Source organism: Neolamprologus brichardi, chromosome 15, assembly GCF_056152115.1.
Source record: "Neolamprologus brichardi isolate AB-2024 chromosome 15, ASM5615211v1, whole genome shotgun sequence".
In the NCBI taxonomy this organism is placed as follows: domain Eukaryota; kingdom Metazoa; phylum Chordata; class Actinopteri; order Cichliformes; family Cichlidae; genus Neolamprologus; species Neolamprologus brichardi.
The window spans coordinates 28735501-28752047 of NC_142118.1; the positions used below are offsets into that span (position 1 = coordinate 28735501).

Genomic DNA, 16547 nt, shown 5'->3' on the forward strand with positions numbered 1-16547 from the left:
GCTTCATGTAACAGTTGCCCTGTTTTCAGTACTTTTCCCTTAACCTCACAATGACCCTTGCAGACATTTCGTAACTGCAGCTTTTTGTGCTTTTGCTTGAACTCATGTATCGACTTCTTTCATCTTTTCATCGACACACGCATACATACACTCACAAAAAACAAACTAGACCTATTTTGGCTTTTATGTTGGCCTTTTCTTCTTTTTTTTTTTTTTTTGCCTGTCCCATTTGGTTCTTTAGCCGTCAGAATTGTTGTCTGAAGACCAACAAGGATACCCAATGGATTTATTTTGCCAAATGGATCATCATGGCATTGCCGTATTGGTCCATTTGATCGACCTTTGTTTTTATTATTTATTTTATTTTATTTTCAGTTGTTACAGACGGGACAGACATGAGTGAGGGATAGGAAAGGGAGAAAGAAAGAGGAAGGAAAAGAAAAACAGAAGGGGAGAGGGACAGTGAGAAAGGGGGGGAAAAAAATATCTCCGGGATCACCTGTTGAGAGAAAAAGAATAGAAAACAAGCAAAAAAAACAAAAAAACAAAACAAAGCAACATACTATACACAACACCATCGCATTAATCTAGCTAAGTGTAAACAGCAGTAAATACTAAATATTGAATGTTGTTGTGCAGCACGCAGGACAGACAGCGCACAATGTGCTTTGAAGTAGCAGCCAAGAAAGGTGTGATTTAAGTCTACAAACAGTGAACACCTGTGTGCACACCTGTGTGGGTCGGCGCGCTTGTATTCAAATGGTTTCCCCATGTAATGGTCTGCAAGAGGATGTAGAGAGCCATAGCCCTGTCCCTCAGGGCATGAAGCAGGCATGGAGGAGATCCAGGCCCCAGACATCCAGAGGTCCCAGAGTGCAAGAGCCCAAGGAGGACCACCGGAGGGGCATCCGTGCCACCTTCATGGGAAGGGCTGAGGATACCCAGACGAGGGGTCACCCAGTAGCCACCGGGCAGAAACTAGAGGGGGCTGTACCGGCGTGCCCGCCGGCTCCGCCGGCAGCCAGCTGTGCCAGAGTGAACCGAGCCGCAGGCACAGAGGCCGGAGGCCCGAGGGCCCTCCGCGCCCCGGAAGAGGCCTGACTGAGCAGCAGGCGCCAGGCCCCGCCAAGTAGCCACCGGGAGTGAGCTGGCACATGACCTGAGCGCCCATCCCCGGACACCAAGAACCAACAATGCACCGACCCCTGAGGGCATCAGTCACCGGCAGGGAGTGTGGTGAGGGGAGATAGGCCTCCACACTTGGAGGGCCTGGGAGTTCCCAGAGAGGTGGAGTCTAAGACCCGACCTGACATATAGACACAGACAAACAGGCACACACAGACACAGACATGCATTCCCACCCTCATGCACACATATACAAACACTCAGCACTCACCCAACGTAGGAATAAACGTAAATGGACATGTACACACAATCACACTCCCCAAACATACTCTATACCCCGGGTCCAGGTATCCTCGCCCCCAGAGGGGGAAACGGCACCCAGACCCAAGAGATGTTACCCTTCCCTCCGGGGTGGAGGCTAGCAGACCGCCCCAGGCTCCGCAGCAGCAGGGAGGCCAATCGGACAGCCAGCATCTCTTCCCAGCCCCCCCGCCTCGATGGCTAGCAGAGAACGGGGGTGTGTTAAGACCCCATACCCTCCTCCTCCCGCTCAAGTGTAGTGTTGCTGCGTGTTGCTCTAAAGTGTGTTTAAAACAAGGGAGAGCATGGTGCTGCTGCCAGAGAGCAGCAGGTGTTAGCACGGCCCCTCCCGAGAACCCTCAATGTCTACATGGATTTAAAATTGAGAGGTGGGCACCGGCGCCAGAGGTAGGTTTGAATACACAGACCGTCTACTGGACGCCGTTAACGTGCCCACCCTCAAGGCCCTATATATATATATATATGTGTGTGTGTGTTATGAGAGTGTAAGTAATGTGGATGTCTAAGTTGTGAGATAAAATTGAGGCACAGGTGGCCAGAAGAGGACAGAGGGGGGGGGGAATGTCTCCCCTGCACCCTGGTGACACACCCGCACCCCAAAGCCCTACCTGTGTGGGTGGGTGTGGTGGAGCGGGAAGAGGGAGGCAGCCGGGGATGGGGAGGAAAAGAAGGGAGGGGAGGGTGTCCCTCCCTAGGGCCAGCTCCCCCGCTGACCCCAATAGGCACCCCCGTCCTCTGGTATCCACCAAGGCAAGGGAGCCCAGGCCCATCCAGACCGGGGCCTACGGCAGCAGCACCGCCAAGCCCCACAGGACCCGGGGCAGCCCACCCCACCCCACCGCAGAGGAAACTGTACCCACCCCAACATTCAATCATCTCCCAGACTACACAAGACACAGACACCCAGGTTAAGTTTATTCTCCACCTCTCCTATGTCTCTCCCCCACCTGCAGAGCGGACTCCTGCAAAGATGGAACAACCTCCCTGCCAGTTGAAGAGCCCCCCGGTTAGGCCGATGCACAAGAGGCCCCCTGCGCCAGGGCTGAGCCCCCGTGCACCCACCCGCCCACAACCTCGGCGACACACCGACGAGGACCGAAGCCCCCAAGGCCCAGCCAGAGCCCCAGCACGGAGGCGAAGCACCCCCGAACCCCAAACCCCCACGCCCGCCCCGGATCCACTCAGGGGCAGCCAGGCCACCAGGCCAGTAACCTACGTCCGCCAGCACAGACCATCCTCCAGCCCCGCTGCACGCGGCCACGAGGAGAACAACCTCTGAGAGCGACCAGAGCCACTAACCAGGTTATGAACACAACCCAGGGATAACGTCTCTAGGGGTCCTCCAGGTGCCCTAAGCCCATCCCAACCTCCACATCAACCACAATAGCCAAGGCGGGACCAAACCACGACCCCCCAACCCCGCTAGGTGATGGAGCCGATCAAAGGAGCCCAGAGGGATTGATCTAATGTGGTGGCAGAGGCTATATCGAGACTAATGTGATCTATTAGATAGTTTCTATATTGGCTAGAATTAAGATTATTTTTATTTTTCCAGTTCATGAGGACCGTTTTCTTGGCGATGCATAGGGCAGTAAAAACCATGTGGACTGTATTAGTTTCTGTAGTGACATCATCCAAATTTCCCAACAAGCATACTAAAGGGGAGGTTGGAATTTTACATTTCAGACACTTTGATAAGTCTTCACATATCTCGTGCCAAAACTTCTGCACTGGTGGACAGAACCAAAGAGCGTGGATGTAATTGTCTGGTGTATTGCCTTGACAGTGTGAGCAGTTGTTGGCGGATGTAAAGCCCATCTTGAACATTCGATGACCTGTATAGTGCACTCTATGCAGTATTTTGTATTGTATTAATTGCAGATTGGGATTTTTAATCAATTTAAAGGTTTTTAAGCACATCTGAGACCAGACGTTTTGGTCTAAGCTGACTGATAAATCTGCTTCCCACTTTGCAATAGGAAGGGATATTGATTCATCTATTTTAGAAAGTGTTCTGTATATTTTAGATAATAGTTTGGGGGATTTAAGAGTAAGAAATTGAACCACACTTGGTGGTGTTTGTAATTCAACTTGACTGAGGTTAAATTTCTTTTTTACTATGGATTTAATTTGTTTATATTCTAAAAATCTTTTCTTGTTGATCCCATATTGTGTAACTAGTCTGTCAAATGGAATAAATTCTGTTCCCTCTAATATATGTTCTAAGTATTTAATTCCTTTACAACTCCATTCTGGGAAATTAATCTTATTATTGTTTTGTAATATGTCAGGGTTATTCCAGATAGGTGTACGTTTGCATGGGATTAATGAAGACTCCGTTATTTTTAGAAACTCCCACCATGCTGTCAGAGAAAAGCTGATGTTCATGCTTTTAAAGCATTCATGTCTTTTGATGTTTGAGCTAATAAATGGTAGGTCTGAAATCTCTAGATCATTGCATAGTGCCTGTTCAACATCTAGCCAGGGCTCATCTAAGAGGGTACATTTTAACCATTCTGAGATGAACTGAAGCCTGTTGGCTAAGAAGTATTGGTGAAAATTAGGCAGATCTAATCCTCCTCTATCCTTGGTTCTTTGTAGTGTTTTTAAGCTGATACGCGGGGGTTTATCTTTCCAAAGGAATTTAGAAATATGTGAATCCAGAGATCTGAACCAATCTTGTGATGGTTTGTTGGGGATCATTAAAAATAAGTAATTTATTTTTGGCAAGATCATCATTTTTATAGTGGCGACCCTTCCCATGAGTGATATGGGTAGAGATTTCCATCTAGTCAGATCGCCTTCTACTTTCTTTAGAAGTGGGATGTGGTTTAATTTAATTAAGTCTGAAAGCTTAGGAGAAACATTAATACCTAAATATTTAATATTTCCAGATTGTAGTGGGGCAGAAGATGAATTATGGAAGGAGCAGTTAATGGGAAGAACTGTAGATTTTGGCCAATTAATTGAATAATCTGAAACTCTTGAAAACCAGTTTATTAGAGTAATTACCTCAGAGAGGTTGATTTGTGAGTTTTGCAGAAAAAGCAACACATCATCCGCATAGAGACTGATTTTATGTTCTACGTTCTTACATTTTATGCCCTTAATTGTTGTAGCCTGTCTAAATGCTGCTGCTAGAGGTTCGATAAAAATTGCAAAAAGTGAAGGGGAGAGTGGGCATCCCTGTCTGGTGCCCCTCATGAGACAAAAGCTGGAGGATGTCTGGTCATTTGTTCTGATACGAGCTGTTGGGGAATTGTATAATATTCTTATCCAATTTATGAAAGAGTTTCCAAAACCAAATTTGTGTAAAGTTGCAAATAAAAATTTCCAGTTAACTCTGTCAAATGCTTTTTCTGCATCTAGAGATAATATTATGGTTTCAATATTTTTATTGTATGAGTAGTCTATTAAATTAAATAATCTACGAGTGTTTGTTGAGGAGTGCCGACCTTTTATGAAACCAGTTTGGTCAGGATGAATTAAGAGGGGGGTTATTTTCTCTAATCTCTTTGAGAGAGCTTTGCAGATTATTTTAAGGTCTACATTTATAAGGGATATTGGACGATAACTTGAGGGAAATAAAGGGTCTTTTCCTGGTTTTAGCAGGAGATTAATGTTGGCAGAATTCATATTTGGTGGTAGTCTGCCATTTTTCTTGATTTCCTGCAACAATCTATGGAATACTGGTGCCAAAATTGTCCAGAATTCTTTGTAGAATTCTGCAGGAAAGCCGTCTGGACCTGGAGCCTTGTTATTGGGCATACTTATCAGGGCTTCCTGGAGTTCACCTGGCGTCAGTGGCGAATCCAGTGCTATTGCTTGACTGTCTAGTAATTTTGGAAGAGTTACGTTGTCAAGAAACAAATCAATTTCATTTTTAGACGGGTTTATTTGTGGTGAATATAAAGTTTCATAGAAATCCCTAAAAATGTTGTTTATTCTTCCAGGGTCATATATTGTGTTCCCCGATAAATCTTTAGTAGCACATATAGTTGTTTTTTCTTTATTTATTTTTAACTGGTTTGCTAGAAATCGACCTGATTTGTTACTGTGTTCAAAATTCTGCAAGCAAAGTCTTTGTACAAGGAATTGTGTTTTTCTATTAATAATTTCATTTAATTCTAGTTTTGTTTTGCATATTTTGTTCATTATTTCTTGATCTTGGTGGAACGCGTAGGCTTCTTCTAAGGATTTGATGGTTTTTTCTAATTCCTGAATATTTTTGTTTTCTTCTTTCTTTTTGTGTGATGAGAAAGAAATTATTTTACCTCTCATCACAGCTTTTCCTGCTTCCCATAGAACAGAAGCAGATGTTCCGGGAGTGTCATTAAAGTCTAAATATGAAATCCATTCCTTTTTAAAATATTTAATAAAGTCTTCATCTTTAAGTAGTGATGTGTTAAATCTCCAGTTTTTACTTGGCGTAGTATTATTCTTGTGCATTAGTGTTAAAGATACAGAAGCATGATCGCTGACAGCTATAGGGTGAATCTCAGTGTCTGAAATGTCACTCAGCAGTGAGCTGCTGACCAAAAAATAATCCAGACGAGAGTAGGAGTGATGAACATGTGAGAAGAAAGTATATTCCTTACTGAGAAAGTATATTCCTTACTGAGAAAGTATATTCCTTACTGAGAAAGTATATTCCTTACTGTTGGCCTTTTCTTCTAAAGACTCTTAGCTTATTTATTATATGTTTGAACTGCCTTCTTGAGTCTGCTCCTCGTATGTTCTATGATGTTTAATCCTGGGCAGTGGCTGAGTGATGTAATGGTGGTCCTGCCCTGTAGCCACTCCATCCCAGTCTCATAACAGAATATGAAATAGTCGGAAAAAGGCTTTCTGTTTGTCTGGGAGGATCAATTTATAACTTGTCTATTTTGACAGACACATTTGTTTGATGTCAGAGAAAGTTGGAAGGTGTTACCATGGTAGCCAAGAAAACAAAGTGCATTTTAACCCAAACCACGATCTTTTATTATTATTCTTACTTAACCGAGGAACTTGCCTAAGCCTAGATGTCAGTGCCTAATTGTACACGAAGGGACATATTTTTTATTAATAAAGAAGAAATAAGAGGTGCAATAAAGAAGCTCACGTGCTGTTTCTCACCTCACACTGGTCGCACAGCCGTCCAGTGACTCCTGGCTTGCAGTGACACACTCCTGTCCTGTCGTCGCATGAAGAGGTGCCACATTTGTCACACTCGCACTCTAGAAAAGACACGGGATGTATGGAGTGATGAGAACACCAGAGGTCAAATTATGTCACGAGTATGGTGGAAAGGGTTATTTTTGGACTTGCAGGGCCTCTAAAGGCATACGATAATCCTTGATATGGAATTGAGACCATGTGTCTTTGCCACAGAGCAACTTCAAGGTTGTGTGAGGCTAAAAACTGCACTTTTGTCACCTTTTGTCATCTCTTTCAAGCAGCTATGGTTAAACTGAGTAAATTAGTTGTAAAAAATATTCCTCCTGTGAAATGCTTTATGGCGACTTCAGGACAGTGTTACACAATAGTGCAGCTCAGTGTGTGCAGTCTCCAGTGAGCTGTTGGAATGCCTGACTACTGTCACTGAGTTTATGACAAGAATGTTGAACAGCCAGCCAGAACAACTGCATCAACAAACTTCATTAATCTCCCATCATTACATTTCACACCCATCTATGCGACTGGCTTAAGATACAAATTACATTGTCGGGGTATCGTGTGAGAGCTGCCATATAACATTGAGGAACAATACTTTCATGCATCAAATATTAGCTATCCCATAGGAAATACCCCCAAAGTATGGGTATTCACCCATTATCCCCACCTCTGCAGTCCTTGGCACTGATGGCATCGCCATAGAACCCTGGGGCGCACCTCTCACAGTTGGCACCGGCAGTGTTTCCCCAGCAGTGCTGGCAGTGGCCCGTCACATTGTGACACTCGTTAAAAATCAGGTTGGGGTCAGTGTTACCATTGCAGTCGCACCTCTTACAGGCACTACCAGTCGTCATCGGGCTGCCATAGTAACCTGGAGCACACCTGGATGGAAGAAACTGCAGATGACTGAGAGCCTCAATGTCTAACACAGTAAAGTAAAATCTACTTTTGGATAGTCTTTTTGACCTTTGTTACAAGACAAGCAAAGTTAATGATTGTTGTAGCTTTATGCCTAAATTGGACATTATTCAGTTTTAAATGTTAACACATCACAAAAAGCTCATGACTTTCTTCCTCGTTGTTTAAAAAACAAAACAAACAAAGCTAAGGCTGCTCTCATGAACCAGTGATCCGTAAGCTTTAGCAAATTACTAGCAAAATCGATTCATCTTGGGTGTGAGCATAAGTCCGATGCATATAAATGACAGTGTATGTGATGTTGCACTTTACAGAGACCTCATGTTTTCATGAATGTTGTGGTGTTTAAAAGTTTTGGACTATATATGGCAGTTGGAGTTAGATGCTGTATAGATATTTAAGTAAGTAAGATAAAATAAGTGTGAATGTTGTGAACCTAAATATATTTTATGTGTTTCATTGACATTGACTCTGCTCAGTCTGTAACGTGTACCTTTTTATTGAATGCGCAGGTAATGCAGTTGTGTTATAATTGATTTACATAATTTACTGATTGCTTGTTCAAGGCCTTCTCAGCACAGACCTCTCACAGTAATTTCCAGAGTAGCCCTCTTGGCACTTGCACCGTAGAGTGGCACCTCCTTTGTCACAGTGCACTGCAAAGCTGGGCGGACACACAGAAGAAAACATTTTTGAGATGTCTGTCAGTCTTGTGGCAACACAAGCAACAGCAGAGCAGCTTACTTATTGGATGGGATGGGGAGGGGGCAGGCACATGGTTGGCAGGTGTGGCGTCCACGCAGGCCAGGAGTCAGAATGTAGCCATCTTCACACATTTCACAGAAATCACCCATGCTGTTGTATTTGCAGTTCTGCGAGAGGAAATATTATGTTCTTGACAACATTTGTGTACCTGGGCACCTTACTGAGTGAAAGGCAGTCAACTTACTATACAGATGCCAGTGATGTCTTCACAGTAGTCAGCATGCCCCTTGCAGTTACATGGCAGGCATTCGCTTTGCTCACTGAGGAAAAATCCCCTGCCACACACCTGCAGTGGGAACAGAAATGTCAGTTTTCTGTAAAGTAAAAATTTGTAGAAAACTCTAGTTGGGTTAAGTAGACACACTAACTGCAGGTAAGAGTTGAGGAACTCTCAAAGTTAAGTTGATTGGTTGTTTAAACTTGTGTTTAAACAACATCCTCAGGGCATGAAAAGTGGAATAACAATGCAAAAACTGTGGTTCCTTTACTGGAAGTTTAAGACTTTGACTGGTGGATCTTGGCAAAGGCAAATGTGGCTGGCAGCTGCCCTTTAGGCTTCTCCTTGAGTCACTGAACTTGGAGCATTTATAATGAAATTATCTGACAAACAGTTTGTGGTACAGCAGCTACAGGAAGTTTGTGCTTCAGTTTTGATGAGTAAAATTTGAATATATATATATAGTCGCCTCCAGCTCCAAAAAAACAAACGAAAATATAACATGACAAAAAATAAAATACTAACATTGAAGCCAAGTGTAAAAACAGTGTGTGAAACATCAGCGGTTAAGTCCATCTGTTATATATAGTCTATTGTCAGGGTAAAGCAAAACCTAATACGAGTGAATCTGCCACATAACTAAGTTTTATACCGGGATTCAGTTATATGGTAAACTGATGTATATGTCATGTGCCACGTGCAATATTCATTCATTAAATGCAAAATGTTGACTGATAGTGGTGATAGAGGGAGAATGTTCGGATGCATTTTCTTCAGGGACTGAGCTACTGACCTTAGCATTTAGCGTTGGTGCTAGGGCTGATGTCATCGCTAATGATGACTGCACAGAGTTAATCTCTTAAAGCTGATTAGGGTTAGAGTTAAGTTTACAAATAGACCACAATAAGAGACTTGATTTGAAATGTAACATCTCTCAGTTTCTTAAACTATGCTGCTTTAGCATGTGGCTAAAATGCAGCTTAACTTTAATCACCAAGAAGCTGCTTGATGTTCAGTTCCATTAAAATATTATAGAACCAAATACAGATAAATACCGCTAACATCTCCTGTGCTATCTATCAACATATAAGAATGCTATTGACCCAGGGTTCTCAGTCATGGCTCTCACTTTCTGGGCATTTTAATCGATGGTTGATAATTTAGCAGTTTCAACACACAACACGATAAAAGTACAGCATCCTGACATTTTACAGAACATCAGTACAAACACTACATCCTGTCTGATGTTTGTTCACCAGGCTTTCTGACGACAATGTGATGCAAGAGTTCAGAGGCGTCACGCACACACTCGGCCCTCTGAATATCTTTGATTTTCTGAAGCAGCACCATTCAGTGAGGTGTACAGTAGCACTTTGTTTGCAGTAGTCTGCAAGACCACCATAGTTTGATCTCCTTGTTCCACTCACTCTGCTGGACATTGATGCTTTGCATTCAGAATAACCAGACGATGGAACATTCCAAAGACATACAGTAGTGTATACCCACATGTGATTCATACTCTCCTTTGATTTATTCACAGATGGGCTGCGACACAAAGACGTTATTATGTTGCAAGCTGATGTGAAACATCCTGCAAACAGGAGCTCTTATTATTCTTGCTGATCCATTTCCTGTAGGCTTCCCCTAGTCTACAGGAAAAGCATCCACAGAGACATCTATTATTATCACGTAAACACTTATGTGTAAACCTTCCATGTATACACATACTCCTATTAAATGTGGCAATGGGATCAGTGCTCAAAGGAAAAAAAATATAAAATAGGCCCAAATGTTAGTTTAAGCTATTAGAACTAATGAGTCTAAAGTTTATGGGAAACCCACAAAGATCCTAATTATCTATCATTTGTAAAAGCACATTAAAGTCTTCTGAAATAGTTCAGACCTATTAACTGTGTGACAGTCTGTGATGGGTCAAACAGCTGCAGTTCAGATACACAGGGGAATAGAGGAAGGGGGCTGAGGGCCGAAGAGCAGATGGTATACTGCTAGGACTTGGACATCTTTAGACTTGAATGTTAGGGACTATATCTTTTTACAAGAGAGCCTAAACAGAAGAAAAAACAGTTACATTATACATTATGTTTATCTCGCCATAAACAGAAAGACAGAAGAGAAATGCAAATCACATTCATACTTAAAACAGATTTCTTACAGTTGATATGAATACAAATCATCAATATCATATGACCGTATTTGTCAAGTGATTTTTGTCACTTTGCCATGATAATCTGACATTTCCCCAAGAAGTACAAAACAGTGGTAACCAGATAGCTTAGGTCAGCATAAAGACTGAAGTAGATAAAACTGATAACCAAACTTCCCTCTCTGCACAACCTCATGCAGCTTGTCTGGGGAAATGCTGAGGCATTCCCAGGGCAGCTGATCTCTCCAGTGTGCCATGGGTCTGCTCTTCCTTTTGGTAGGACATGCCTGGAATACCTCACTCAGGAGGCATCCTAATCAGACGCCTGAACCACCTCATCTGACTCTTGTCAGTCTATCTTGAGAATCACCAAACTCAGCCAATTTCTAAGGCGGAGACCAGCCAAGCTTCAGAGAAAGCTAATTTCTATTGTGTCTGCAACCTTATTCTTCCAGTCACTGGGGAAATAAATCGACCGGTAAATCGACAGCTTTGCTTTTACAGCTCAGCTCTCTTTTCACTATTACTGACTTGTGCAGCATCTGCATCACTGCTGACATGGCCAAATCTCCCCTTGTTCATGAATAAGACTGCAAGGCACTCTTTGAATAGCCACTTCTCCCTGACCAGGGTGGGCCCTCCACCGTTTTGCGTCCTGCTGCTTCACACTCAGCACCACCTGATGAAGCTAATAGGACAACATCATCTGCAAAAAGCCAAGATGAAGCCACCGAGGGATGAAATGTTTCTCCCTTTGAAAACGCTACGTCCAGATGAACAGAATAAACTTTTTGGGATTTCTGCCACTTGGTTAAGTGTAGAAATTCGGACCATAACAATTACGAACAGAATTGGTGACAAACAGTTTGGATCAATCTTACAACTTTACTCTCAGCAAAATATTTAGGTGTATTTTAGGTGAATATTGCTTTTGACTACAGTTTCAACATACTTTGATTTGTAAGAATGCTTATGTTGCTCAAACAAACTTAAAAAAAATCTATAGCCTCTCAGCCACTTCTTTAAAAAAAATAAAAATAAAAAATAAAAAAAATGAAAGAGGGTAAACGAGCCACATTTAAAACAAGCATAATTTCAGAAACTGCATCTTTCAAATGAAGTCTGCGGCCTCACAGTGTTTGTGTTATTAGATTTCCCCTTGATTATGCCAAATAGAAATAGATTTGATAGCCTTGATAGAAACTTAAACCTGAAAAAAAAAACCCCTTAAACCTGAAAGCATCAATAACATTCACAAACATCTGAAGCTCTCTGCCAGCTGTGAGCACGCTTAGTAATGTGAACAATCTCTGTGGCCCTCCTACACTGGGAGGGCAGGACAAAGCTTACATTCAGTATATTATATAACCTCGATTTGTTTTTTAACTGAAGATAACTTTTCCAATGATTCACTCTCTCTGACATTTAGGTATTTATCAGTATCTGTGTGTTGACCTAGGCTCTGAGGATGGACCATAAGGCAGGTATCACACGCAAAAAACAATTTATGGCTCCACAGATTAGCTCACCTAAAATCAACACCCTGTCCCATAATATAGGTTGAAATTTGTACAGCCATGTGTGTACATGGAGCTCTTATCGTGGATGTGTTGCTTATAATATATGTACTTCTGCCTGCTTTTTGAGATTTTCCTAGCACAAGGGCACTATAAGTTATCTGCTGTACTTAGACTGACCTTGAAGGGATGGTCAGATGGTGGATTTAGTCATTGTAACTCTTCTGAACGTCCGGATATAGCCTGGGTCATGAGAATCTCGTCAAATATCTCAAATATCCCTATTTGCTTAAAGTGCTAGATTTATCTCTAACTATAAATTTATATTATGTTAAGAATGTGTTGCAAGCACTACCAAGGCACCACAAAAACTTAATTTTTGCAGTGATTTGCAGTATTATACAGCAGTCTTGAACCACCCACCGATCATTTTTTTATACTTGTGATTTTTTTTTAAAACATGTATATATTTTTTGGAATTACAGTATAGAATGTAAAAACAGCGTTCTAATGAGCTTGAAAATCAGTATTTGGTATAATCAGCTTTTTTCTTTAATAAAGTCTGAACCCTCTTAGACAGGTTTCCTTGTAATTTCTTTTACCAGTCTTTTCTGATTTCATAATTCCATCAATTTTGACAAGTCTTCCAACACCACTGGCTGAAATACAGCCCCAAACTATGATAGGGCTTTGAACGTGTTTTAAAGATGGCTGAAGACACACATCTTCTGTACATACTGATGATGATATGGGCATAACATTTTACATTTGTAAAAGTACTCTTTCACTGAGACCATCTCTGATGAGGCTCCAGCAAAGTCCAGTTTCCTCTCTACTGTCCTGTGTCAGACCTTTGCTATATTTTTTTCTGTTGTTTAGACAAGAAAAGCAAAGCTCAGCAAGGTCCGTAAACACTGCCCTTAACCATAACCACTTTCGAGGTCTAGTAATTGCACAAGACAAGGCAGTCATTGTACTTACATCAGGCACTGGGTCGTCATAAACAGAACAGCCTATAATGAAGATGCATAAATGGACTTTTAGAAGTCCGTCAAAGATTTGAGTACTTGTCGGTTCGGAGCAAACTTTGATTTCGAGATCTAATAGCAAGTTTTTCTTTGAACACTGAAGGAAAGAAACACATTTTTGACTGCTTTGCCAGAAGACCAGCTGTTGTCTGCACTCACAAATAAACACCGGCCTGAGTCGTATTATAACATAAAGAAGAAGAAAGAAGACTAGTGTTGTGCTGTATTATCATGCCAGGGTTTTCATATTATGTGAAAATGCACATGCAGCAACTTCATTATCACATTATTTATCTCCATGCATCTTTCCCCACAATCTAAGTTTATTATGATCATAAATTCAATACTTTTAAGTTAAGCGTGTGAGCTTACAAGTATTAAAGCTATTGCCAATGGAACTGTAGAGTGTGTGCCAGTAGTCCTTAATGGCTTCCATGCCCTTACTGCATATTGTGCCCCCTCCCCGTGTTGTTGCTCAACATTTTGTAGCTGCTTTCCATTAGAGAACTGTCAGGGAGGGGCAGGAGGAGCAGCCTGTGCCTGAATCACATACAGCAACTCAAAGCCTATCAGAGTTGTTGCCTTGGGGTACCTCTGATGGTATAAACACACATGCGAACCCACTGCAAGACCACTGTGAAGTTTCTGTGTCCTCAGAGAACTTTGCAAAGAATCCAAACTCCCAAGACATCATTTCCAGCTTTCCAAAAGCCTGTGTCAATCATAACTCATAGAAAGTCAGAAACTGACAACATTCACAGTATACAAGCCAAAAAGAAGGAAAACCAAATGTGTCTTACTTTGAGAACTGACTGCTGTTGTTCCCCAGAAGTTATTCTTGCAATCGATAAGAAGATGCAGAGAAAGCAGAAGGGCAGAGATTTTGCTGCCATATTTGTATTTGCCCACTGATCCTCCGTTTAAGTCTCAATCAGTGTCCTCTGGTTGTAGGGAAGTTCCTGGGCAGCTCCTTATGATCGGCTGCACCCTCTGGCTTCGGTTTTCCACAGCTTGCGACGTCCAGATCCACCACTGCCCCTTCCCGGCCCTAGCTGAGTCCTGTAAAAAAAACTTGTGTTGACTGCTTCCCTTCCTCTCTCTCTCTCTCCCTCCCTGCCCCGATTCCTCTCCCCTAGTGGACCTGCCTCTCCCCTGAGCCTGTGCCTAAATCACATACAGATGGGAAGACTGGAAACCGAGACAAACAGTGAGAGAGACAGAACAGCAGAGGGAGCGGGAAATGAGCCACAGAGGGTTTGTGTCTGCTGAGCATGCTAGGACAGTGCAGCCATCCAAACTGTTCAACCCTCAACTCAACTGTCAAGAGTCAGACTGAGTGTTAAACCCTCGTCTCCATTTGCAGGACTTTGGCACCCTTTTCACCTTGAGCTCAACACGGGATCCCTCCTTCTGTTGTTTCCCCCTCCCCTTCCCCTTCCCCTCTGGTCAGCCAGGGTGGGCAGAGGGTCTAAAGCTTCAACACTCACTCTGCGCTCAGCAGACCGAAAAGAAAAAGCTGCTCTGATTTTCTGGCCCATCTTCTCTTCACAGTCCCAGACATGAGCCTTCTCTATGTTTTGCAAGGTTAGATAATCAAAAGCTGCAAAGTTTGCAGACACAGTGTGAGTCTGTTAACAGGAAGAGACTTAGCATGACACTTCCAGCACAAAGAAGGCATTGTCAGAGTCTGAGGAAGGTATTTTTAGATTCAGATTCAAACCGATGGGTAGGTATAACTCATGACTCTGCGAGTCACACTGGTCCTAAGACAGACTTTTTTTTAACACCACAAAGATCGTGTTGTAGGCAGTTCCAAATATGTCCCATTATGTACCATGTCTCAAGTAACCAATAAACACTAGTTATGTTTGGCAGTGATGCATTAAAACAACAGCATTAAGAGGCTTGTTAGGCCAGGCTAGGTTTACCCCTCTGAACAGAAAATTGACATAAAATCTGAATTCTCCTCACTCCTACAGTATTTTAAGTATTACAGCTATTTCACATGATCCATATCCAGTCTGTCTTTGTCTCTGTGTTCTGTCTTCAGCGTCTCTCCTTAGTGTCTGTGTGCTTTCCCTGTCTTGTCCTGGTCCATGTGTTGTTTCCTTCCTGTTCCCACATTCATCCCTCTGTGTGTTTTCCCTTTATTGCCACAGTCCCAGTTTCAAGTTCACGTGTCTTAGGTCCGAGTGTATGTTACTTCCTGTTTTATTTTGACATTCCCTTGTCTCCCATGCGTCATGTTCCATCAGTTAGATTATGTTCAGCCATATTCCCTGGATGTGTCCTCTGCTCTGATTAACTCTTGTGTATATGTTGTCTGAGTCTTTTGCTGTTCTATGTCATGTTGTCATGTCTTCCCTCTCGCTGTGTGGTCTAGTTCTTAGTTCTAGTCATGCCTTGGTTTTGTGTTGCATCTTGTTCTAGGGTTGTGTAGTTCAGCAATAAAGCTGTTTCTCTAATTCATGCCTGTCTTTAGAATCCTGCACTTGGGTTCTTCAATTAAAAGGTTGTTTTTGAATTTGACCATATTTAAACACATAAGCTACTAATCTAAACTATTTTCTATGTTTCTGCATAAATATTCTCGAATAAGCTAGGCATAGATTTTTTGTTTGAATTCTTCTTTTTTCAAAACTGTGAAATTAGGACATTAAAAATCTGAGTTACTTTTTTCTGAGGAAAAAGCATTCACACCATTTAAGCTACAGCTTTCTTTTTTTTTGTTTAATAGCACTAAAATGGGCAAATCTGAGTAAAAATTAAAATATAAAGTATCAGTCCTGACTCTGAATCACTTTTTTTTGGCCTAGCATTGTGTTACCTGCCTGAAAAAGCAGTAATGCCATATCAGAGTTAATTGCTGCCTTAAGAATAACTGTGTACTTAAGTGAGGACTTTCTGAATGCAATTTCAGCCTTCATAAAACTTCTATGAAAAGTAAATAGCCTTAAACTGCGCTAACAACCAGGAGGCTGAAGTTAATGTTACTTCATCCACATTCTGTTTATTTCACCAGCTCACTAAGAGGGTGGAGGCTCTCTCTCCATGTTTGGTCGGCTTCACATTGGTATTCTCAGCACAGCCACAGTATAAACACCAACGATCAGTCATGGGCCAGGGTCATAGGCAGTGATAGGGGAGGTTTTCACAGCAGCAGCACTGCATTCTTAACTTCTCCACAAAGCAACGAGGTTGTCCCTTTGGGTGGTCTTCTCTGCCAACCTATTCAGCTAAGGCTATTCATGTAATCAAAGGCCACTGCTGGGTCTGGCAGCCAAGGGATACAGTGTGCGTGGCACAGTGTATAACACAGAGTAACACCGCCCTCT

General features: G+C 42.3%; 1 protein-coding gene across 1 annotated transcript in view; it reads right to left on the bottom strand.

The window, feature by feature from the left end:
• Nucleotides 1–14332, bottom strand: part of lama4 (laminin, alpha 4) — a 36582-nt gene extending 22250 nt beyond the window's left edge. The window contains exons 1-6 of the mRNA XM_006796237.2: nucleotides 14013–14332; nucleotides 8471–8572; nucleotides 8266–8393; nucleotides 8105–8185; nucleotides 7271–7485; nucleotides 6565–6665 (exon numbers count right to left, since the gene is read on the bottom strand). Of these exons, the coding sequence (XP_006796300.2) occupies nucleotides 6565–6665; nucleotides 7271–7485; nucleotides 8105–8185; nucleotides 8266–8393; nucleotides 8471–8572; nucleotides 14013–14105 (720 nt within the window). The 5' untranslated portion in view covers nucleotides 14106–14332. The remainder of the gene's footprint in view (nucleotides 1–6564; nucleotides 6666–7270; nucleotides 7486–8104; nucleotides 8186–8265; nucleotides 8394–8470; nucleotides 8573–14012) is intronic.
• Between the last annotated feature and the right edge of the window lie 2215 nt (nucleotides 14333–16547).